At 37.8% G+C, this 24,836-nt stretch overlaps 1 protein-coding gene across 4 annotated transcripts in view; it reads left to right on the top strand.

Moving 5' to 3' along the window:
- The window catches only part of LOC150098048 (putative methyltransferase DDB_G0268948), a 79,284-nt gene that overhangs the window by 31,782 nt on the left and 22,666 nt on the right, over positions 1 to 24,836 (top strand). For all 4 annotated transcript variants that reach the window (XM_090406174.1, XM_090406175.1, XM_090406177.1 and 1 more), the window contains exons 3-4: positions 4,544 to 4,704; positions 17,901 to 18,117. In XM_090406174.1, the coding sequence (XP_090262300.1) occupies positions 4,544 to 4,704; positions 17,901 to 18,117 (378 nt within the window). The remainder of the gene's footprint in view (positions 1 to 4,543; positions 4,705 to 17,900; positions 18,118 to 24,836) is intronic.

Raw genomic sequence — 24,836 nt, 5'->3', positions numbered from 1 at the left:
AGAGTGGTGTAGGTCATAAGGCCACTCTGCCCATCTTCTAGATAAATTGGATGAGGAATTGATATTTGTTTCTTGCATAAGTATTAGGTCTATATGATGTTTTTGTACCTGGTCAAGGACTATTCTGTTGCATAAAGCAGAGGCACATCCTTTTGCATTGAGAGAAAAAAGGCTCAACGACATTATGTTTATGAAAGTTTAATTGTAGGTTGAATCTAATATTGGTCCTGGTATTGTGTTTCTGCTCTGATCTACTCTTTTTACGTTTCAATTTTGAGTGTAGATCCTGAAGTTGAGATATTAGTTCCGGGATTCTTGTGGTGTATTTAAGGGCTACAGTTAGTTTGTGAGGGGAGCCTCACACTTTCTGTATGAAGGATGACAGCTGCTTCATGGTTAAGGGGGGCCCTCAGTGTGGGGGAAGTTCCCCCTCAGCTTCTTCCTCTTCTAAGTCATCATGTGGAAGTACAGTTTCCTCATTGTCTGGGAACTCTGTTTCTCCTTGGCTAGCTGCAGATGATGATGAAAGGCCATTTTGAGTAGTTTCTTCTGTCTGATGAGATTTTGAATTAGTGGGAGGCTGGGTTGGTGATTCTGGTTGTTGTGTCCGGAGATTGCTTTTAATTAGTTCATCCTGGTCCTCTCTGTTGGGAGGATCCGCATTTTCATGCTGTTTGTTTAGTGTTGCTTGCTGTGTGACTTCGTTATCAGAGCTTTGGATCTCATTACTCGACAGAACCTTGTCTTTTCCAGTTCTGGATTTTCTTGGCTCTGAAATTCGTGATGGAGAGAGAATTTTTGGTTTACTTTTTCCTATGCTTGGGTTTTTTTCACATACGATGTTGTTTTGTTCAACTGATTTGCTATTCTGGGCTGGGATATTTGTTGATGAATTGTTGGTAATGTAGGGACATTGTTTCCTAATGTGACCCTCTTCATGCAGAAGAAGCATTGATGAGAAAGATAAGTAGAAAGTGTAGGTTATTCCATTTATGTCAGTGTCGATTAATTTTGGCAGGTTGTATAGTGTGTCGTTGTTTGGAAAGTGCATTAATGCCTGTCTTCGAATTTCGGCTTTTTTGTGGCTGCCAACAATGTGTGTATTTTTCCTGTGACAGAACCGTATCTTGATAACATGGATCTGATGAGCTGATGGGGAATTTCAGGGGGAACGTTTGATACTGTTATTTTGTCGGGTCCAGTGCTATTGGGGCAGCTTTGAAGTGATAATCGCTGATATCGATGCCTTTTTGCAGTATCATTTGTGCCCATGAGATGTGACTGAAATACACCTGCACAGTACCAGCTAGGAAGCATCAGTAATATTTTTTGCATTTACAATTTTGGCGATTGCCATCAGATACTCTTCTAGTGTGATGTTTTCTTTTTGTGAAAATAACAGTTCCATTTTCTCGAGAAGTGATGTTGAACAGTGGTATTTATTTTTGCGTTAATCGGTTTACTGCTGGCTGATGTGGCATTCGTGTGTGAAATCAGTGTTTTGGGGGATATTTCCATTTGATAAAACATTAGCGTAAGATTTGGAATTGACTGGACTGTTTTCCTTGTCCATAGCTCCCGTGAACTTTGATCTTCCTTCCGGGTGCGAAGTCATGGGGGGGGGTCCATGGTTTTTGCTGAGTCAGTGGTAGTACAGGTATTGCAGTTTCCATGGCAGGTAATCCTTTGCCGGCAATAGCCGCAGGCAAGGAATCCAGCTACTGCAGGTGGCGAAGAAGGAATTATGGCATCGAAGTTGAAGTTATATAGGAACTCATACAGCAGGAAAATGAAACTGTCACAAATCACTTATCGTTACACTTACGCATACACAACTGGTATGAGTGAATAGCTTTCAGATTGGAGAATATATATATTATTATTATTATCCAGGCCTCCATGGAGTCAAAAGACTCATCGTGGGAGGTTGTTTTTAGGAAACACAAAGTTTATCATACCACTCCTTGAACCCATTGACCTTTCCTGCTCCAACCACTCTCTCAGGCAATGCATTCCAAGGTTCAACTACCCTCCATGCAAAGAAACCACTCCTCACCCTCTTGCACACAGTCTCCTTTCATAACTTCCAGGGATAGCTCCTTGTCGTCGCTCCTTCCCACCGTTCCACCAAGTGAACGAACTCTCCAATGTCTACCCTGTAACTGCCTCTCAACAGTTTAAAAGTCTCAATCATATCACCTCTCCTCTATTTACCAAACTCTGCAGTCCACATTCCCTCAGTCGATCCTCATAACTCATATTGTACAGTCCTGAAACCATCTTTGTTATCTGCCTCTATACCCTTTCCATGGTCATTTTACCCCCTTCAAATCCTGGGGACCAAATCTGAGAACAATAGTCTAAGTGTGGTCTAATCAGGGTCTTATACAATGGAATGATAACTCTTTTATCTCTGCAGGTCAGTGTCATTCTCAGTATTGCAGCAATCCTCTGAGTTATCTTCATCACCTTTGCAATATGCTCCTTGAATTTCAGTTTTCTATCAGTCATCACCCCAGATCTCTCCTACCTCCTCCAGTACAGCTCCTCCCATCAATGGATCCTAAACCTCAAGACTTTACATTTTGCTGCATTAAACCGATACCTCCCCCAATCATTTGTCCATCTGTCTAGTTTATTCAAATCCTCTTGCAATGCTGCCACATCTGCACTATTACTGATAACCCTTCCCAGCTTCACATCATCTGCAAACAACTGAATGTTCCCTTGCAATCCATATTCAATATCATTGATATAAAGGTTGAACAATATAGGTCCCAGTACTGAGCCCTGTGGAACCCCCACTTGTACACAACTCTCTGATACTTATCAGTCAGCCAATGAATCCATTTGACTAACTCGACATTTAAACCCATGTGCTGCAACTTAAATATCAGCTTATCATATGGCACTCTGTCCAACGGCTTTGCAAAATCCAAAGAAATGGCAGTATATGCCTTTCCCTCATCAACTGCTCTTGTCACTTTATTATAAAAGGCAATCATATTACTAAAGCAAGAGCACCCCTTAACAAATCCATGTTGATTCTCACAGATAACATTACCCTCATCTGCCCAACACTGTATATAGTCCCTCACTAATTTCTCCAAGACCTTAACAACTACTGATGACACACAAACAAGCCTATAATTAGACACTTCTAGTTTGCTACCACCCTGATGCAGCAGCACTATCTTACCTTCCTTCCATTCCCTAGGTATCTTTCCCGCAGCCAGACTTTTATTGAAAAGCCAGGTCAGCAGAGCTGTCAGTTCTTTAGCACATTCTCTCAAAACCAGGGGTGAAATACCATCCAGTCCAACAGCTTTACTGGTATCCAGAGTACTCAGTATTTGGAACATGCACTTTCCTCTTGCACCTCTAAACCCTGAACCCTATTCCTCTACTATTAAAACCTCCTCCAGGATGAAATACTCCAATGAAGTGCTCATTGAACAACTCCACTCCCTCTGCATCAGTTACTCTATTCCCATTTTTATTCTGCAATGTCATTCTTCCACAATCGTTTCTTCACCTACTGTCCACATAGCTAAAAAATTCCCTATAATTTTCTTTGGATCTTTGTACCAATCTCTTCTCATATTCCAGTTTTGCCTTCCTCACCATTCTGGTCACTCTCCTGGCCTGCGTCTTATATTCTTCGTGTATCTGTCCTCCACCCCTCTCCTTATATCTTTTCCATAATCTCTTTTTCAACTGCAGTTCCTGTTTGATATTGTTTGTCATCCACTTTTCACCAAATTGTGTCTGCTTCTTTACCCCTGGAATACAGCTTACTATTGCTACTAACAAATATTCTTTCACAATTTCCCAAGCACTAATGATATCCTGGCCTTCCAATTCTGCCCCCCATGGAACTGCCCCTAGTTGATACCCAAGACTATTATAATCACCCACCTTATAATTCCACATACGTTCCCTTTTCTTTGATACACCTGCATGTCTGTTCATCTTCCAAGTCAAAACCACATGGTCACTCTCTCCAACTGGTGGGAGAGATGTCATCTCGCTTATTATCAGCTCTTCTGATGCTATGACCAAATCCAAAACTATATAAAAAATAAGTCCTTCCCTGCAGACAAATGTATAAAAGGTTGAAGAAGGTAGGAGTGATATGAACGCAAGTGCAACACCTTGGCCACCTAGCAGATAGATCTCTCTCTCTCTATATATATATATAGATAGATAGATAGATTAGTGTGTGTGTGTGTCTGTGTATATATATATATATTATATAGATTACTATTTTTTCATTTTATTTTTTAATGTACATCAATCCTATGTAAAGTTACAAACCTATGATAACTTAGTACCTCAAATGGGCCAAAGGTTAGATAATCTAGAAACTCTACTATATGTACCACACATGGAAATTTTTAAGCCACAGACAGCTAAATTAGTGTTAAAAGAAGAAAAATGTTAAATTGTTTGATCCATTAATTTATTATTTATTTATTTATTTTGGATATGGAAAGTTTAGTTATATACAGAAAAACTGCAAATTTTGTTTTGTTTTTTAAAGATTGAGCCTCCATTTTACTGTGCAGTAGATGTTGGTTGTGGAACAGGTCAGAGTACTCAGATCCTTTCTCCTTATTTTAATCATGTTACTGGAGTGGATATTAGTGACACTCAGATTAAGGAGGCTGTTTCCATATATTCAGTTCCAAATGTGAACTTCAAGTAAGTGGAGTGGCTTTTGTGAGATTTTATATTTTATTTGAATATTCAGTAATAATATTCCAAATATTATTATTATGTGAGTATCTCCATGGAGTCTTAAGTCTTATTGTTCAGTGGTTTGTATGAGCAGGAGATCTGCATTAACCATTATTTGCACAATGCCTATATCTCATTAAACTGATTCTCAGGATTTGGATGATGCACCAAAACCTCCCTTTATTTATTTATTCATATGGAGTTTCCTCCCCTTTCTCCCCCGTCCCTATTGGGGCGAGTTGAGCCCCCTGATAGGGGGTTAAGTATTTATGGCTGTAGATCCGTGTGTGTGTTCACAAGGCCGGTTTGCCTGCTTGCGGGATGAAAAACCCCAGATAAACTGGGGGGGGGGGGGAGAACCCACTGTCCATGCCCAAGACCAGCTAACCAGGACTTCTGCAGGGACAAATGCTGGTCTCGAAATTAACACTTGCTCTTGTTATCATTCAGGGAGTGAGAGGTGTGATTGAAATCTGATTATCGGAATAATGAATTACAGGTAATCCTCATATAATGTGGATGTTAGATTCCATAGAAATGCCGCGTCATATAAATCGCATTATGCGAGACTCAGATCACATACAAAAAGTAGGGTTATGTTCCAAAATTGGTATTTTAAATGCATAATGCATAAATGTTTTAGGCAAAATAAAAATAAGTGTATATTTTAATCTTTCATAGCACGAGGATTTGAGGATCGGTTAATAAACATTAGTAATCACCTGATGCATTACTACAAAACAGTAGAGTAATTCTGTCTTTAGAAACTTTGAATCCAGGAGTTGATCTTTCATTTTTCGAAATATAGGTGCGTTTTGGCATTTTTTTCCCAATATAACCCGGATTCATCAGCATTGAACACCTGGTCTGCATTATAAATGTTTATAAATGTTGAGAGTTTTTTGTTTAATAAGATTTCCATCCAAAGGAATTTTCTTTTGAGTGCATCTTCTTTCCAGATCATTAGAGATTTCTTCATTTTTCTCTTAGAAAATTGTGTACACAAGCAACAAGCTTTGTACTTACCGTTGACCCAGCAATAAACATTTTTTTTGGATTTTATGTTCATTTTGTTTGATTGTTTGAATTGTTGATTCATTTAAATTCAAAGTCCTTATAACAACTGGTTTTTCTCCATTTTTCAACCGATCCATGATTTTAATTTTTTTTCTTCAAGACGAATTTTCTTTTCAATATTAATTTTTTTCCCTTTCAATGCAATTTGTGGCCATTACTATAAAAATAATTTTTTTAGATAAAAAAGCATTACATATTAATTACGTATGTAACTCACCAGAAAATAAAGTGCTCAGCTTGAGATAACACACTTATGATTTTTAATGCACTTTCCTGGCAGAAAACAAAGACAATTTTCAACAATAAACACTTTATACGGTATACAATTGATGTACATGCATGCTAAAGAGTGTTTTCCCTAATATAAATTTGCTACTTATAACTACCTGCGCGATACAGGCAGACACAAATTTAACGAATATAAAATTTGATTTTTAAGTTGCGTGGTGAAAAATATATGAAAAGATAAAGGGTTACTACAATTTCTAGACTGTGTTTTTTGTCAAAACCACATTGAACAAGAGTTACCACAATTTGTAGACCGTGTTATATTTAAACCGCGTTGTATAAGTACCACGTTATACGAGGGTTACCTGTACTGACCATTTAAAACTATATATTTAGAAATTTATATACATTTAATCATACAAATACAACATTTATTTTACAAATGATATTCTATATTTTTCAATTTAGCTACTTGAATACAAATTTACTATTTCTAGATATACACAATATACTATTTCTAGATATACACAAAGCTTTTGACTCTGTATCACATGAAATTTTAATAAAAAAATTAGAAGTCATAGGAATACGAGGTACTGCCCTAACAGACACAGCCGAACAAATGAAAACCATAGTGAATGCTGATCTTTTGAAAGTAACAAATTGGTTCCAGTCAAACAAACTTAGTCTGAATGTCTCAAAAACTAAATACGTAAATTTTAACTTGCAAAATACAACTGGCAAAATGAACTTCGCTGCACAATTAATTTTGCATGCTTGGAATTGCAGGACAAATTCCAATTGCAACTGCGAGAAAATAGAAAAAGTCAGTGTAATAATTTACTTGGGATTAAAAATTGATAGTAGTTTAAGCTGGAAACCGCATATTACCGATGTCGTAAATAAAGTAAGGATTATGTTAAACAGACTTTTACTACCTAAACAGATTCTTAAATTGAAATATGCTAAAATATTATATTCTGCCTGGATTCAAAGTGCACTACAATATGGTATATTAAGTTGGGGAGGAATCTATCACACTACGCTGAAACCTTTAGTCTCGACTCAGCATAAAGTAATTAAAATCTTAACTAGAAACAAATATAAGGATACTACAATGTGTAATAAATACACCATACTAAACATACTATCCCTTAGATATTTATACGTCTATAGGGTACTATTATTCATAAAAAACAACAACGAATATGTAAATATCAAACAAGATGCTTTCCTTAGTAGACATAAGGGCCTAAAATATATAGTTCCAAAAGCAAATAAAGAAGCAATACACGAACATTATACTAATTTAGCGCCAAAAGTATTCAGCACGCTACCTTTAACAATAAGAAATGAAACTAACCCAAACAAATACAAAACTCTAATCAAAGAGCATTTATTTTCCCACAGAAAAATGAGGAATCTCTGTTCAAATTAATTGTATAAATTATTGCTTTTTAGCATATTTCTATTCAAAGATCATAAAAATTTTAATGGTATTTAACTGCTTTATTTTGTTCCTAATTAATTGTTATACAACTTTCTCTGTACATATTAGCATGTCTCCTGCGATTTTATAAAGTTACAATGAATGTACATTGTAACTTTATGCATATCGTAACCTGGATGAGCTGTTGCTCTTAGGTTACACATATGATTGTTCAACATTTTGTACTATTATAGGAAGCTTACAAATAAATTTTACTAGTTAAAAAGAAAAAAAAAAAATTCTACTCTACGGTTTTTCTTTATGAACTGGTCAATAACATCGTCATAAAAAGTTGGTTGTAACTTAATTTTCCCAAGCAACATGCACACTTGTAAAGGCTGCTGAAGCTCACTGACTAGAGCTACATTGACTGCGTATGGCCTGTGGTTTAAGCAACAGAGTGAGATGTGTGAAATGGCTATGCACGCGCATGAAATCACAGTGCTGCTGCGAGGATCTGTAAGCTCCTACAACTGAGCAAGCCAAGGTAGCTTTAACTAGATGAGCAGGCATCGGCCTTCGATACACAATGCAAAGCTAAATTATTGCCACGCAAGCTTAAGACGTCTTCTGTCTACAAAAATAAAAGCCTAAATGGAATGCATGTATTTATTAACAAATAAATATTACTTCTTTCTCAATTAATGAGCTTGTGCAGCAAGCATGGAGAATTCGCCACTGGACTTCTGTGAGGAAAGGATGTATGCTAAACTACAATGCTGGTGATTATGTAGCTGAGGAGACATCTTACAGTTGTATCATGGAATGAAGAGTTGGGTGCAAAGGAGATCGGTGTTGCTTGGATGTGCTGTTTAAGAACTGTCTAAAAGAAAATAGCTGAATGAATAGATTAGGCATACAATCTGGAGGAGGAAAGACATTATGGAGGAAGCATAAGATGAGTGGTAAAAATAAGTTGAACAACAAGTACAGAGAACAGGCAAGGAAGATGGCTCAGTTGGTAAGGGTAGAAAAAGTGCAGTATGAGCTGCATTTAGCTAATGAAGGCCCCCACCTCCCCAAAATCCCCAGGGAGTTCTTTTGAAATGTAGCTACCAGAAGAAAGGATGATTATGGAAGGATAATACTGGTTGGAGAAAATCATTTCTGGAAGATGTATAAAGAGAGTATGAGAAAAAGATTGAGAAGTGGTTTTTTTTTTTTTGTTTTTTGTTTTTTGCACGGATAGTGGTGAATGATTGGAACGTATTGGCTGAGAGTGTGGCAACTGCAGAGAATGCGAGAGTATTCAAAACACAGTATGATGAGTTATGTGTGTATATGTGTGATAGAAGGACCTCCCATAATGAGTGCTTGTCTCCATGGAGGTCTGATCAAGGCATTGTAAAAAGGCAACATGACATCCTTATCTTGACATGTGAAAATTTGTTTCTGCACTGCAATTACTTTTTGAGTTGTACTTGCAATATTTCTACATGGTCTCTGAATTTCAACTTACAGAAAGTTGAAATTCAGGGGCTGTCTACTAACATTCCAAGATCCCTAACCTGATCAGTTTCTTCTAGCATAATTCCACCAATATAATATGAATGACTGGATGTCTAATCATGCCAAAGTGCACGGATTTACATTTACTGATATCCATTTTCCCATTCCCACAATTCCAGCCTATTCAAATCATTCTGTAAGTACTGCATACCAGCAGCATTTCCTGATTACACTACCTTATTTTCGCATCATCAGCAAATCGCTGTATGTCGAGTGTCAAATTCCTCCTTATACCATTAATTTATAGATTGAATAACAGTGGACCAAGAACTGATCCTTGTGGTACACCACTAGTTATTATATTTTTTTTTTTTATTAATCTTTGTACTGGTTATGGGCAGTACTGTTGTTACATCACGTCCAGACATCTCATCCAGACTTGATATAGGCCTAAGACTTTAGAAGTGTTTTACCCTATGCCTGTTCTAGTTAACATTGTAGTCATTCTCTGGTGGCAATGCCATACCACCAGTGTGCCCTGTAGGGCCCTCAAGGAAAGAACTTTTATATCCTTCTGCATAAGCCCAAGCTGTTTTAAGTTCTTATAACTATCTACGCTCCGTACGCCACATAAGGAGATGGTGGCACTGGTAAACCTCGGAGTTGCCCCATGCTCCTCCCGTATCTTACTAACTAGATCTTAGTTATTTTTATAGTAGTTATATTATTATGGCTATAGGTTAGTGGGTGCCCTATTCCCACCACCTGGGCATCAACTACCCAAAAGTCACCATCTATTTTAATCACTAAGTCTGGCTTATGTAAACCTGCGGAGGTCCTATAATGTGGTTCCACTGCGGTCTCCCAACCTTTGTTCTTAAAGCGGTTGTTCAGAATGGAGACCACGGTGTCATGCCTCCGCACGCGGACCCCACGGGTGCGGAAGCAACACTCGGCTATATAAGACAATGTCTCACTGTAGTGGCAGCCAGCCCTATAGTTCGAGTCATTACTACCCCATCGAGCTGTGCAGGCTCGAGTAGGCAGGGCATTGATCCTCGTCCTGATAAGGTCAATATACTCGAACCTATGGAGGAGTCTGGTGCCATCCCTTACCCAATCATGCTGGGGAGGCACCAGATATGATTCTTTTAAAGGAGCATTATCTAGAACAGTGCTATAGAGATGCCCACCTCTTGTGTTCTGCAGGTGCTGACTCAGTTAAGGTACCCTGATAATGGGACCAGCCTTTAGCCTGCCTAAAGTCTTCTTGTATTAATGGGCTATAGAAAGCCTCCCTGCAGATAGGGGAAGAAGATAGTTCTAACTTCGCGATTCTTGACAGCCACAGGTGTGGGATCAGCCATCTAAGTGATGGAAGCCCCGAGCCCACCATCCTTCACCCTTGCATGGAAATATGCAGTATGGGTGTCAGGCGGCAGTCAGAGCCATGATCTCACAGCTGAACGGATAGCCCTGTCCATTTGGGACAGTACCGAGATATATGTCCTACCAAGCACCAACTTGTGGTAAAAGCGAGGTATGAGATAGTGGGAAAGGAGAAACAGTCTTTACTGGGGCTTAAGAGGAGCTTTCCTCAAAGAAGCGATCCCAGCTTCTAGGATAGAAGCGACAGAAGACCTTCCCTTTGGGGTGAACATGATACCGAGGTATCTCCACTCTTTCAGGATGGTCAAAGCATGCAACGGCCTCCCGTGCAGGGAAAACTCTATAGTCTCGACCTTGAACTTCTTGTCACGACCAGAGGAGACAAGAGCTAAAGAGTAGGACTTCTCTACATTAATAGAAAGGCCTCGAATAGAGAAGAAGTCAACTGCTCGGTCAAGGAATTCCTGGAAGCCTATTTTATTGGAGGCTGCAAGAATAAGATTGTCCGCAAAGGACATAGCATTAAAGGAAGAAGCACCTAGATAGTAGCCATAGATGAAGAAACTCATCTATGATGCAGTTAAAGAAAAGGGGAGACAGAGGATCATCCTGGTGAACACCCCGCACTGCGGGAATAGAAGTTGCATGGGACCCTGTAGTGATAGTGATGGAGCTACCCAAGTATAGCTCCATAACATAGGAAAGAAAGGGTTCTGGACATCCAGCAATAGACAGCACTTGAAGGAGAGCAGGAAGGAGACACTATCAAAGGCCTTTTGGAGGTACAATGACGCCATATATAGAGGCTTAATGTGGCGTCGGGAATCAGAGAGAAGAGAAGAAAGAAGATATACCGTATTTTCCGGTGTATAAGATGCACTTTTTTTACCTTAAAAATTCATCTTAAAAATGGGGTGTATCTTATATAATGAAGGTAAAGATTGTTTCCTCTTTTCAAAGTTATACGCACTCCCTTTTATGTTCCAAGATCTTTGTAGGTGGTTAATGGTGCAATCAAATTGATGCGTGACCTTCACGTGACTTCTAGCGCGTCATTGGCTAAGAACGGGGAGTCCTTATTCAAGTTTCATAATATCTTATCTGAGTAATCAGTTACCAATGTTTATCAGTATTGAGTTGACGTGTTGAGATATTTTGTGTTCAGTTTGATATTTCCCCGTAGATTTTAGTGATGGAAAAAAACAGGCGACATTCATATACTTCAAGTTACAAAATTTCAGGTTGTAAAATATGCGGAAGAACACAGGAATAGGGAAGCTGAAAGACATTTTGGACCTCCGCCTACAGAAAAAATGATTAGAACTTGGCATGGTCAGAAGGAGATTTTGTACAATTTGCATAATGGCCTGCATAAAAGCACGCAGAACGTGAAAAAATTGCAAAGTGGCCAGAACTAGAGACCAAAGTTTTGAAATGGGTGCAAGAAAAATGGCATTGCCATTTCAACAAAAATTATTCATACGCATGCAGTCAAAGTAGCCTGTGAGCGTTGTTTTAGTTTAGGTAAAGTTTAGGTTTTTTCCAGAAAATTGTATTAAATTTCTTGGGTGTGTCTTATACATAGGAGCGTCTTATATACCGGAAAAAATATGGTATATTCTCGGCACAGCCATCCGAAGGGACAAAAGCTCTCTGTCTATAATCATGCTGTATATGTTGCTGAAGTTGTTTAACTAAGATTTTATGATAGAGTCTAAGTATCACAGGGGAGATGGTAATAGGTCTAAAGTCTGATGCACAGCTTGAAGTTTCTTTCTTCAGAATGAAGATAGTTCTTGAAGCATGTAGGTATGATGGTATTGCTTTACTGGAAAAGAGAATGTCCACTTAGTCTTGAAGAATCTTCAACGGCACCTTCCGAAGCATAGACGCAGGAAAGCCATCAGGTCGGGAGGCAGAGAAATTGGATAGAAGAGCTGCTTTAATCTCCTGGATGGTGATAGGCTGGTATATTTGAAAGGCAGGATATATTTAAATCTTGCAGACTCATTCCCTGTAGATCACTTTTTTGATATGTCAATCAGCCATCCTCTTATCCATGTTAATATTTTACAATTCAAACCCACATTCTCCAATTTATGCAGCTGTCTTCCATGCTGTATTCTGTTCAAAGCCTTAGCAAAATCCAAAAGTATCATGGTTTACCCATTCCCCTTGTCTAGTTCAATGGTAACATTATTATAGAATATGATCAAGTTGTTAAACATGACCTTCCCTTAGTAAATGTTTATTTTTTAATGGTATATATTAGAACACAGAAAAATAATATAATAAAACTATAATCATTTTTTAACACTTACACTTATAAAAAAAAAAGTTAGATTACAGAAATAAGAAAGATTACACCATGTTGTTAGTCTCAAATTGTGAGACTAACAACATGGTGTTGTGACAAACTGTTTTTGTGCTCTGTAGATGCTGGTTATAACACAAGCGAAATATCAGCAATAAGTTAATAATAAATTAATTATTTACTTATTTTTCTGTGTTCTAATATATACCGTTAAAAAATAAACAACATGTACGATGAACACATAAGTCTGTCCTCACGTTTAAGGAGTCTTCAGGGAGACGATATCGTACGTAAGACACGACAATATGGTAAGTGGAAGTTAAAATTTGACACTGCAACTGAACAGGTTAGCCTTCTTAAAGAGGTGCTGAGACACCAATTTAATACCGAACTGTGTTAAAATCAAAAACAAGTTCCACTCGGCCAAAGCCCAGTGCATTTATAAACGAGTGAGTGTAGCGCTATTACGTGAACAGATTAATGCCACTCGTCTGGAATTAGCAAAATCAAATTCAACCATCAACACACTACGTGAATCACTATATAATATTCTGAATACGGAACTATGGGAGATCCTAGATAACATCACTGACGCAACGGCTAAAAAAGAATTCAATATAGTCAAAAGCCGGCACCAAAATAAGTTTGAAAATCTCCAACAACGCAACACTATACAATGACTGCAATTACAACAAGACCTCGTTGTTGTGAATTTATTGTCGCTCACCTTAAGCAAAGAAGCCACTAGTGCTTTAAGTCGAGGGCACAATTTTGCCGTGACTCCCAAAAAAGTTCCAAAAGCCGAAATAATGGCGTCTATCGAACGGGGAATATACGACCTGCCTCCAACAATAGCCAACAACATGCGTTTAGATGTGGCCAACATCCTAATCAAGTCTAAGCCTCCCAAAAATAATATCCTGCATAAGGAAATCATTGCTGTAAAAGAGCTACAGAATAATAGCCAGATTATCATAACAAAAGCAGACAAAGGGAATGCAACCATGGTGATGGACACAACAGAATATGAAAACAAAATGCACACACTGTTACAAAATCAGTCAACATACAAAATTATAGATCGCAATCCCACCAACACATAAAATAATAAGGCATGTAAATTATTGAAAAAAAAATCACTTCCTGGCCCAAAGACACAGTAAACAAACTCAAGCCCTTCCATGTTAAAACACCTAGGATTTATGGAGCACCAAAAATTCACAAACAAGGTACACCCTTACGCCCAATTGTGGACAGTATAAATAGTCCCACATACAAACTGGCTAGACATTTAGCTAAGCTACTAGCCACTCTCACAAACAATTCTTCCTCCTTTGTCAAAAATTCAGCCCACCTAAAAAGCATCTTACAACACAATACCCTAAAAAGCTCAGACTTAATAGTAAGCTTTGATATCACCTCACTATTCACAAATGTACCACTAATAGAAACCCTCAATCTACTGAAGTCACACTTCCCCCCTGATATATTTGAACTTCAAATTCACAATACATGCAGGATATTTCACATGGAAAGGGAAAATATACAAACAAATAGATAGGACAGCCATGAGCTCCCCCCCCCCCCCAGCCAACTTTTACATAGAACACCTGAAAAAACTAGCAATCAATACAGCCACTCTCAAACCAACACTTTGGCTATGCTATGTTGAAGATGTGTTTGCTATTTGGCCACATGGCCCAGAGACATTGAAAACATTCTTAGCGCATTTAAATAGCCAACATCTAAAAATCCACTTTACAATGGAACTGGAAGCTAATAACTGTCTGCCCTTCCTGGATACACTTATCACACGTCTTCCAGGTGGTTCCTTATCATTTTCAGTTTTTAGAAAACCCACACATACAGGGAGATATTTACACAAACAATCGCACCATCACCCTTCTCAACAATATGGCATTTTAAAAACGCTAACCCACAGAGCGAGAGCAGTCTGTTCCAATGACAAGGCTCTTGCTGCTGAACTGGCTCACTTACGCAACACCTTCTTGGCCAATGGCTATAATCCCAATAAGATAAACAAAATACTAAACGCTCCTAAGAAACCCCTCCCACTATCCACCACAGAGAACTATAACAAAACAGTCACCATCCCATACATTAAAGGCACATCCAAAAAGATTTCAAGAATTCTTAATAAACATGAACTACGCACCATATTCAGACCGTGTGGTAAATTAGCAACCCTTATCTGCTCACCCAAAGACAGCATTCCCCCTTTATCACATCCAGGAGTCTATGAAGTACCCTGCTCATGTAATCAAGCCTACTATGGTCAAACAGGAAGAACTGTGAACATCTGCATCAGTGAACACAAAAGATACATCCGGCATTATCACTATGGAAAGTCGGGCCTAGCAGACCATGCTCTGGATACCCCCTGCACACAGGATCAACTCAAAAAAACACAAAAATACTGCACAGAAGCTCTTACAAATTGATTGTTCTTAGAGGCAACAGAAGTCCTGAAATACACTCCAAATCTCAACAAATATGGCTGTATAAATTTGCCTAAAATCTGGAAGACAGTCATCTTAAGAAAAAACTAGTACCGGTTTTTTCTTCTTTTTTTCTCTGTTTAGGACTCTAGTCTTATGTGATAGCTGCAATTTTTTTTTTTCAGATAGAGGGCGCCAAAATCAGGACTCTAGTTTTTGTATTGCTGCTACAATTTTGTTTAACTAGTCCGTTGATTACACCATGTTGTTATAGTCTCGCGCATTGTGACAAACTGTGTTTTTGTGCTTTGAAGATGCTGGTTATAATACCAGCGAAATATCAGCAATAAGTTAATAAATTAATTATTTACTTATTTTTCTGTGTTCTAATATATACCGTTAAAAAATAAACAACATGTATGACGAACACATAATTCTGTCCACACGTTCCCTTAGTAAACTTTAACATATGGTTTACTATAATCATTAGATGGTCAGAATATGCATTTTCTTCTGTCATACTATCACATCTGCTAAAGATGTCTTTTTTTCTTGTTTTTTGTAACGTGGTGAATCTTATTTTCACTTCTTTTTCCATTAGGATATATTTTTGTATATCTTTGTGTATAAATATTTGTCCTATTACAGCAGATGATCAATAATAAGAAAACATCTTTGAATAGCTCTCCATTTTTGTTTTTCCTTATCAATTTCTTCTTCTTATTGTTATTAACATCTGACCTCCATAGAGTCAGAGACTCATCGTTGGAGGTACACCCTGTCACACACAAAGGTCATTCAACTGTACCTTAAACCGATTCCATGTGATCTCCATTCACAACACACTCGTGTAATGAATACCATTCACTAATCACTCTAAATGCAAAGAACCTGCTCCTCACTTCTCTGTTCACACTCTCTTTGTGCAGTTTTCAGGAATGGCCTCTTGTTCTACTCCCCACACCCATTCTATGAAAAATTTCATCCACATGAATCTGATAACATTCCCTGATTGACTTATATGTCTCAGTCATATCCTTTCCTCCTCCTCCTATTCATGAGGCTTTGCAGTTTACATTCTTTCGATCTGTTTTCATACTTCACATTCCAAAGACCACTCACCACATTGAATATTCTCCAGATCCTTCCTAACATATCCTCGTCACCATGAAAACCCATGACCAAATCTCTGCACCATAATCCATGTGAAACCTGATCAATGGAGTCATAACCTCTTTATTTCTGCACATAAAGGTCCTCCGCATCATTGCCATTATCCTTCTGCAAAGAGCTGCATATAACCAGTTAAGGCCCATCCCAATATCATTACTATACAATTTGAACATCAGTCCAAATACAGTCCTCTGTAGCACACCACTAGTTATCCTCCTTCGGGATACTGCATTCCCATATACAACTTTCTGATACCTATCTGGCAGCCAGTCACCGATCCAACTCATTAGTCTGTTATCCAATCCCATTTATTTCAGTTCTTCTTCTTTGTCTGTTGCTTTCCTATTGAGGTCTTTACCTGATTTAGCATTTAAACTAATTCCGTGAAGAATAGTAAATGAAGTATGGAAATAGACAACAGAATAAACAGACTTGATATAATGGGGAGTGAGATGATTAAATTTATACGGAATAAAGTAGAAATGAGCCATAACACTAATTAGTAGTCCACAAGGTAGCAGGTTATAAATACACAGGTTACTGTTATAAATACAACATTAGGTTATAAATACAACAGTTAAATAAAGATTAGAGTCCGCAGATATGTGAGTCCTGAAAAAAATTAGGGAAGTAAATAGATATCATAAATGGTAGAATTATATAAAAAAGGACTATATTATTTACATATTATATTAGCTAGCTGAAAGTATATATAATGCAATTCTTTCTCATCTTGGCTCATGTTTGCATTGGAGTGTTGATTAGTATAGATTTAATTACAAAAAATGAGAGATTGATAAGAGCACTAAATAAATTTGACAGATAGGAATGTCTGATTTACTAATTTGGAATATCTTGAAGGAATTTTAATTCTTTGTGTGTGTGTGTGTGGGTGCACACATGCAACTAAATGTCAGCCTAATTGGCCAAGTGGACAGTGATTTCACTCTTTGCCTGATAAGTCATGGATTTGTATTTTTGAATGTTTGTAGATAGTAAGTGAATTTTGTCATCCAGTACAGTCCACCACTTTGCTTATTGAAGGTTTGAAGTGTGCCTGAAAAAATTCATGTTTGATCTCTAGAGCAGGTTTTCCAGATTATCTAACCTTCACACATATTATTAATGCAGTTTAAGTGACTTATGGGTGGGATGTATATAAAAAAAATAAATGTATTATCTTTTAAATATAGTTTTGTGCTTTCTTCAGTGTCAAGCCATTAATAACATTTTTACACTCTGATTGTTGTAGACAAGTCTGAGCTCTTTTGATAAGGTTAAATCGGTTAGCTAAAGTAGGGTTGTGCAAAAGGAATAATTATAATAATTAGCAGTTTAATTAATAATTTGATATGTACAGTATACTCCTAACTCTATGCAGCCCTATGTAACTCATATCACTACTTCAAGTTTTCTTTTGTACTTTAAAACTTTATTCCATTTTTTTCCCTCTTAGTTACTCTTTGATGTTAATTGCACAGCATTAGATAGTCATTGATCAAGAATAAGTAAAGTATATACTACTTTACATTACACATATACTTATATGTTTAATGTTAATAATTATTCTGTACTATTATAGAGTTTCTCAACCAAACCTGATTCCACTACCTGATTCATCTGTACAGTTGATAACTGTAAGTCAGGCTGTCCACTGGTTTGATCTGGACATTTTCTTTAACGAAGCACAACGAGTGCTAGTACCAGATGGTGTCATAGCATTATATGGTTATTGTATTCCTACTCCTAATTTGAAAGATAAATTAGCAGAAAAAATGGTCCATGACCTAATTCAGGAGGTAAGTCTTCAACTGCAGTTATAAAATAAGGTTTACATGCTGAAAGAGAGAGCTTGATAAATATAAACAAATTGAATGTAAATAGATTTTAGTATGCTCTAATATTGAATTTACTCAATGACTGCCAATATGGATTCTGGAAATGCAGATTGATGGGGACCTATGTCACACACACCTCTGGATAAGTACTATTGAAAAGTTTGCAAATCCCAAGTGATATATATCACTTGGTAAATTAAAAGGTACCAAGAAATTATATACTTGGTTTAATCCATTATCCAAGTGTAAGCAAACAAAGTTTGCACCTGAAGTATCTTTCAGGACTGGGGCAACTCGTGGCAAAGGTGGTATAAGTTCTCATCACTTGCCTCAGTATCCCATAATGCAAAGCATGTCTCCTTGTAGACATGCTTTGCATGTCTCCTTGTAGACATGTATAATAATATGCATTAAGGGAAGAGTCACTACCCAGACCGGTTTCGACCTTTATTGAGGTGCTTTTTAAATAAAGACCTCTCTAAAAATTAGGCGATCCTCCAGACCACTTCCTACAAGTGACCGAAGGACCATCCAACTCAGCGGTGGCTCCACTCAGTGACAGGCTCACCCCACCACCACCACCAAGCAGAGCCATAATCTCAGCAGTGGCCCCACTCAGAGACAGGCAAAAACCCCTGAGCAGAGCCATAATCTCAGCAGTGGCCCCACTCAGAGACAGGCAAAAACTTACCCCTGAGCAGAGCCATAATCTCAGTGGTGGTCCCACTCAGAGAAAGGCAAAAACCTACCCCCAAGCAGAGTCTCTCACATCTCAGGGAAAGCAACCACTTCTGCATAAAAGCACATCAGTAGGAGCAAGACCCAGAGGTGGTGATACTGAGGTGGAAGTGATGGAGAAGTCATATGTCCATATACTAGTTGCCAAAAGGTGTCACACCTTATTATTAAAAATACTCTGGATTAGAGATAGATAGTTGTTGAAAGTTTTTCACTTGGTTATATTATAAATTAAAGGTACCAAGAAATTATATACTTGGTTTAATCCATTATCCAAGTGTAAGCAAACAAAGTTTGCACCTGATGTATCTTTTAGGACTGGGGAAACTCGTGGGCAAAGATGGTATGAGTTCTCATCACTTGCCTCAGTATCCCATAATGCAAAGCACATCTCCTTGCAGACATGTATAATGCTATGCATTAAGGGAAGGGTCACTACCCAGACTGGTTTTGACCTTTATTGAGGTCTAATCAGTGGAAGCCAGACCCAGAAGTGGTGATACTGAGGTGGAAGTGATGGAGAAGTCATATTTCCATATAACCAAGTGAAAAAACTTGCAACAATTATCTATCTCTAATCCAGAGTATTTTTAATAATAAGGTGTGACACATTTTGGCAACTGGTATATGGAAATATGACTTCTTCATCACTTCCACCTCAGTATCACCACCTCTGGGTCTGGCTCCCATTGATGTGCTTTTGAGCACAAGTGGTTGCTTTCCCTGAGATGTGAGAGGCTCTGCTTGGGGATAGGTTTTTGCCTGTCTCTGAGTGGGGCCACTGCTGAGATTATGGCTCTGCTTGGTGGTGGGATGAGCCTGCCACTGAGTGGAACCAGTGCTGAGTTGGACAGGCCTTCGGTCACTCGTAGGGAGTGGTCTGGGGGAACTGTCTAATTTTTAGAGAGGTCTTTACTTAAACAGCACCTCAATAAAAGTCTAAACCGGTCTGAGGTGACCCTTCCCTTAATGCATAGTATTATACATGTCTGCAAGGAGATGTGCTTTGCATTTTGGGATACTGAGGCAAGTGATGAGAACTTATACCACCTTTGCCACGAGTTGCCGCAGTCTTGAAAGATACTTCAGGCACAAACTTTGTTTGCTTACACTTGGATAATAGATTAAACCAAGTATATAATTTCTTGGTACCTTTAATTTATAATATAACCAAGTGAAAAACTTTCAAACAACCATATATCACTTGATATTTCCAAGGTTTTCAACCAGGTATGGCACACGAGTATATTAAATAAGCTCCCACAATATGGTCTGTCCCCACGAGTTCTACAGCCTTTCATTTTTGGACAAACGTCACACATGATGGGTGACAGTTCCTTATCTTCTAACTATACCAGTAATGCTGGGGTCCTGCAAGGGTCAGTCCAAAAAACCACCCTATTCCTTGTGTGTGCATTAGTTAGCTTTGCATTAGGAATACCCATCTAATAATGCATTGGTCCACCTCTCTGTGCAATCACGACTCACAGACACCTAAAAACAGATTCCACAGGGTGTTGAACATCCTCCATGCATAACTCGACCCATGTCTGCTGCAAAATCTCCATCAGTTCATGCTCATTCCATGGAATAGGATCAGCAGTTCTCACACCCCATTCTAGCATATCCTACACAATGTTCAAGTGGGTTACAGTCAGGGAGTTTGGGAACCAAGGCAATGTGGCGAATTCATTGTCTTTTTTTCTCCAACCACTCAGTAGTTGTATGAGCCCTATGATAGGCATCTGTGTGTGTGTTGTCCTATTGAAAGATGACAGACCTCCTGGAGATATGGATGTAGACGGTCACCTAACAGGTCCCTGTAGCTTTCACCATTCAGTGTTTGTGGAATGATAACTAATGGACCTAAGGTGTGCCAGGAAAAAGATCAACAGATCATAACACCACCACCTTCATCAGCCTGTTGAACCTCAACTGTGGAACTAGGTGATAGGGCTTCATGCATCAAATGTGAAACTGGCCATCAGCATGGTGCAGTAGGAAACAGGACTCATCACTCCAGACAACCTTCTTCAATCTGTTGAGTGTCTATTGCTGACGTTCCTTGCCCCATGCGAGTTGCTTTTGCGATGCATGGCCGTCCATAGTGGGTACCCTTGTTGGTTGCCGGCTATGGAATCCCAGGAAAAGCAAGGTACGGAACACGGTGCACATGGAAATGGGTTGAACTTCCCCACTGTTGTACTGGAGAAGGGTTTCCAAGGTTTTCAATCAGGCATGGCACAAGAGTATATTGATGTATGATTTGTACGTCATTGCTGAGATATCAGTCATGACACCCAATGCTCACTTCTAGAATCAGCCATGCATGCCGGACCAATGTTAGCCCTTTTACTCATTATCTGTTCATGGTTAATCCAGTTCTGGTACACCCTTGGTGCACTAGTTCATGAGCAACTAACAAGTGCAGCTATTTTCAAAATACAGGCACCTGCCCCCCCTCCAGTTTCCAACTATCTGCCTGCAGTCAAATTGGCTTACATTGTCACATTTCCCCATTACTTGCAAATGTGTACTGATTGTGTAGAGAGAGAATAGGTGTGTTCATTTATAGTAGCTGCACATGATGTTGATATCACATGATACTTCGTTATTGCATGAATATGTAAATGGAGGGGGCCCTAATGCAAAGCTAACCAATTGTGTGTGTATATATATATATATATATATATGAATGACAAGTTCCAATTGGCCACCAATCCAACCTTTGCAACCCTAAATTCTCTATAAACCATTCTTCAAGAAGGATGACCTTGTCAGTTTCGGTGCTCAGAAAACACAAATCTGCCTTATTTCCCACCAAAAAAAACAAACATGTTCTACCTTTGGCAACACCCAAAACTCTAGGCAGAATGAGATTTCTCTTGACATGAACACATTACGACATTTGAAAAATTCCTCTGAACAGCTCTTAATCTTGTACAAATCACACATTTGCCAACCATCAAGTATTGCTCACACATTTATGGTGATATCCCAAGAATTCCCTAAAATACTTGACTCAGTATAGAAGAAGCAGTCAGACTGATTAATGATCTGTCTCTTATGATTTCACTCCACTCACTTTCCTACAGGCATTTAGTTTATGCTGCATGCATTTTCTTTAAATATTTCCATGGTAATTGCTCATCAGAATTTGCACAATAATTCATCCCCTCCTCCCATTTACCAAGTTCATTGAAATGTGTGCAGCTACCACTCAACATTACTTCACATTTCAATGCCAAATTCATAGAACAAGTTTTTCTTCCTCTAATTTTATCTCTTCTGCTGCTGCATCTGGAACAGCCTCTCCTCCTATATATTTCCCAAAGAATATGATATGCAGATCTTCAAATCTAATGTGCACAAGTTCCTGCTTTCTCAAATCTTTTACCCATTCATGGTAATAATGTGCTATAGGTTGATCAATCAACTTCTGATGATGGGTCCAACATAAACAAAATGCAAACAGAATTTTTATATTCAGCCAGTATTTTTTTATGAAAATAGCTCTTTTGATATATTTTCTTAATCTATGCCTGATGTTATTATAGTGCTATTTAGACACTATTCAGAAGAACTGCAATTTTTTTTTTTTTTTTTTTTTTACTGTGAAAATTTCAAGAATGGCAAAATCACCTGCATAGTGAATTTCACAAACTGTTTGTTGTCTCATTAATAAAATTTGAACTGAATTTGTTTCCTTTGAAGTGTAATTCTTAGAGAGGTGTACTCCTAAGCTGACAATGCTGTGCTTTTTGTTGCTCTTATTTTATAATTACCTGCAGATCATCACACTTTTGAATATCCCACTGATATCAAATCATTGTTCTTTCAAGACTAATAACATTTTCTGTAAACTGAAACAACAGTTTTTCTCTCTGAAAATTGACACATTCATGTTTCATGATATTGTTTCTGGTAACAACAAAGAGAAAAAAAAAAATTAAAGATGCCAAAAAATTATATTCTTGGCTTAATCCTTTATTCAAGTGTAATCAAACAAGGTTTGTGCATGAAGTATCTTCGCTTGGATAAAGGATTAAACCAGGAATGTAATTTCTAAGCAGTTTTAATTTATAGTATAACTATGTGAAAAAAACTTTCAACATCTATCTCTGAAGAAAGAGAAAAGACTAAGAAAAATTGTTTATTCAACCAGTTAACTATACAATCATCAGGAATAAAATATTAATTTTAAAAAAAAAACTCGTTTGAAAAATGAAATGAAAAATGTGGCTAGTTGTTGAGCTGTGTCAAGGAATGTCTATCATAGCCTTCTTCACAGATTTTTAAAATAAGATCTTGATTAATATTGCACTGTGTTTGACAACACAATTTCCATGATCAGGAGTATATATAAAATTTTTTTGTGTGCATGTCATCTGTTACACTGAACAGACAGCACACTCAAGAGAGAGATGCATATCAAGGAACATATTAATGATGTGGAAAAAGAGTCTGGTTATAAATCCTACCTGGCATGTCACATTATCAATTAAAAACATGGGGGTATACTTTGGTAACTTACAAGAATGACATATATTAAATTCACTATCTATGTATATAAATTCAAAGACACCACCTTGATTTTTGTTTCTCCATGGTGCAAAAAAAATCCTGGTTTTATTTTAAAGTAAGACTTTAAGATGTGCCTCCCATGATGAGTCTTTTGACTTCATGGAGGATGCTATATTATTATTATAAATTGCTATGTTTATAATAATAATATAGCAATTTTGATCATCATACGTGGGCTGTTCAATAAGTAATAAGACTAATTTTACTGTGGCGAAACCACTCATCACAATATTAATTTCTGCGGAATAAAGAAATGTTGCTGTATGTATTAACAAAAGAGGTTGATAGATGGCATATACGGGCTGATGTGCCAGAGTGTCACGTGACTAAACGCGAGTGCTCATTGGCGCACCTACGAGGTGCGACCAGTCTTCGAAATGGAAGCGTCCTTGGAACATTGTTATGCGATTAAATTTTGTGTGCGTTTGTAAAAATAGGCATCGGACACTTTTAACATGATACGTGAAGCTTTCCACGATGAAGCAATGTCGAGGGCAAGTGTTTTTTGCTGGCATAAAACTTTTAAGGAAGGAAGGCAAAATGTGGAAGATCTTGAATGTAAGGAAAGACCTTCAACGTCCATCACAGAGACAATGATCAACACAGCAGCGATTATCATCAAGCACTTCAAAAGGAAGCGTCCATTGCTGAAGAATGGCTTCTTATTGCACCACGATAATGCAAGGCTACATATTGCTGGTTGTGTAGTGGACGTTTTGCAGAAGAACAACACAGATATCCTACCACACCCTCCATACAGTCCTGATCTCGCACCGTGCGATTTCTGGTTGTTTCCTCAGCTCAAGAAACCACTAAGAGGCCGCCATTTCGAAAGCAACAAAGCATGTGTAAAAGCTGCGGAAGCGGTTTTGAAAGAACTCTCAAAAAATGGACTCTCGTGTGTTTAAGAAGTGGATGCAGCATTGGGATAAATGCATCGCATCTCACAGTAGTTACTTCGAAAAATACCATGTAAATGATGACGATTAAAGGAAATCTGTTTTCTGTATAAATATAGTCTTATTACTTATTGAACAGCCTACGTACATTATAGACTTAAAAAGCTGAGAACTAGGTTATGATAAGCATTGCATAGTGCAGCTCAACAATAAGTCATGTGTTTGATATCTCAACATGTTCACCATCAGTTTAATGACTGTTCTGTGTATGGCAGTTTATATTTTAGGAATCAGTATGCTAATACAGATTTTTCAAATTTACATTTTTTTCCTGATGTTGTATGCTTACAGAGCTTATGAAATTGGCTGAATAGATTTTTTTTTATGTTTTTCTCCTTGTTCATACCGGAAATAATATCATGGAGAATTCATACTACAGAACTTTATTGTTATGTTCAC

This window comes from Typopeltis vanoorti, chromosome 16 (assembly GCF_054136105.1).
Source record: "Typopeltis vanoorti isolate ZY-2024b chromosome 16, IOZ_Tvanoo_1.0, whole genome shotgun sequence".
Lineage (NCBI taxonomy): Eukaryota > Metazoa > Arthropoda > Arachnida > Uropygi > Thelyphonidae > Typopeltis > Typopeltis vanoorti.
Note: the sequence above shows the minus strand (reverse complement) of the source record. Positions and strands in the feature narration are given on the sequence as shown.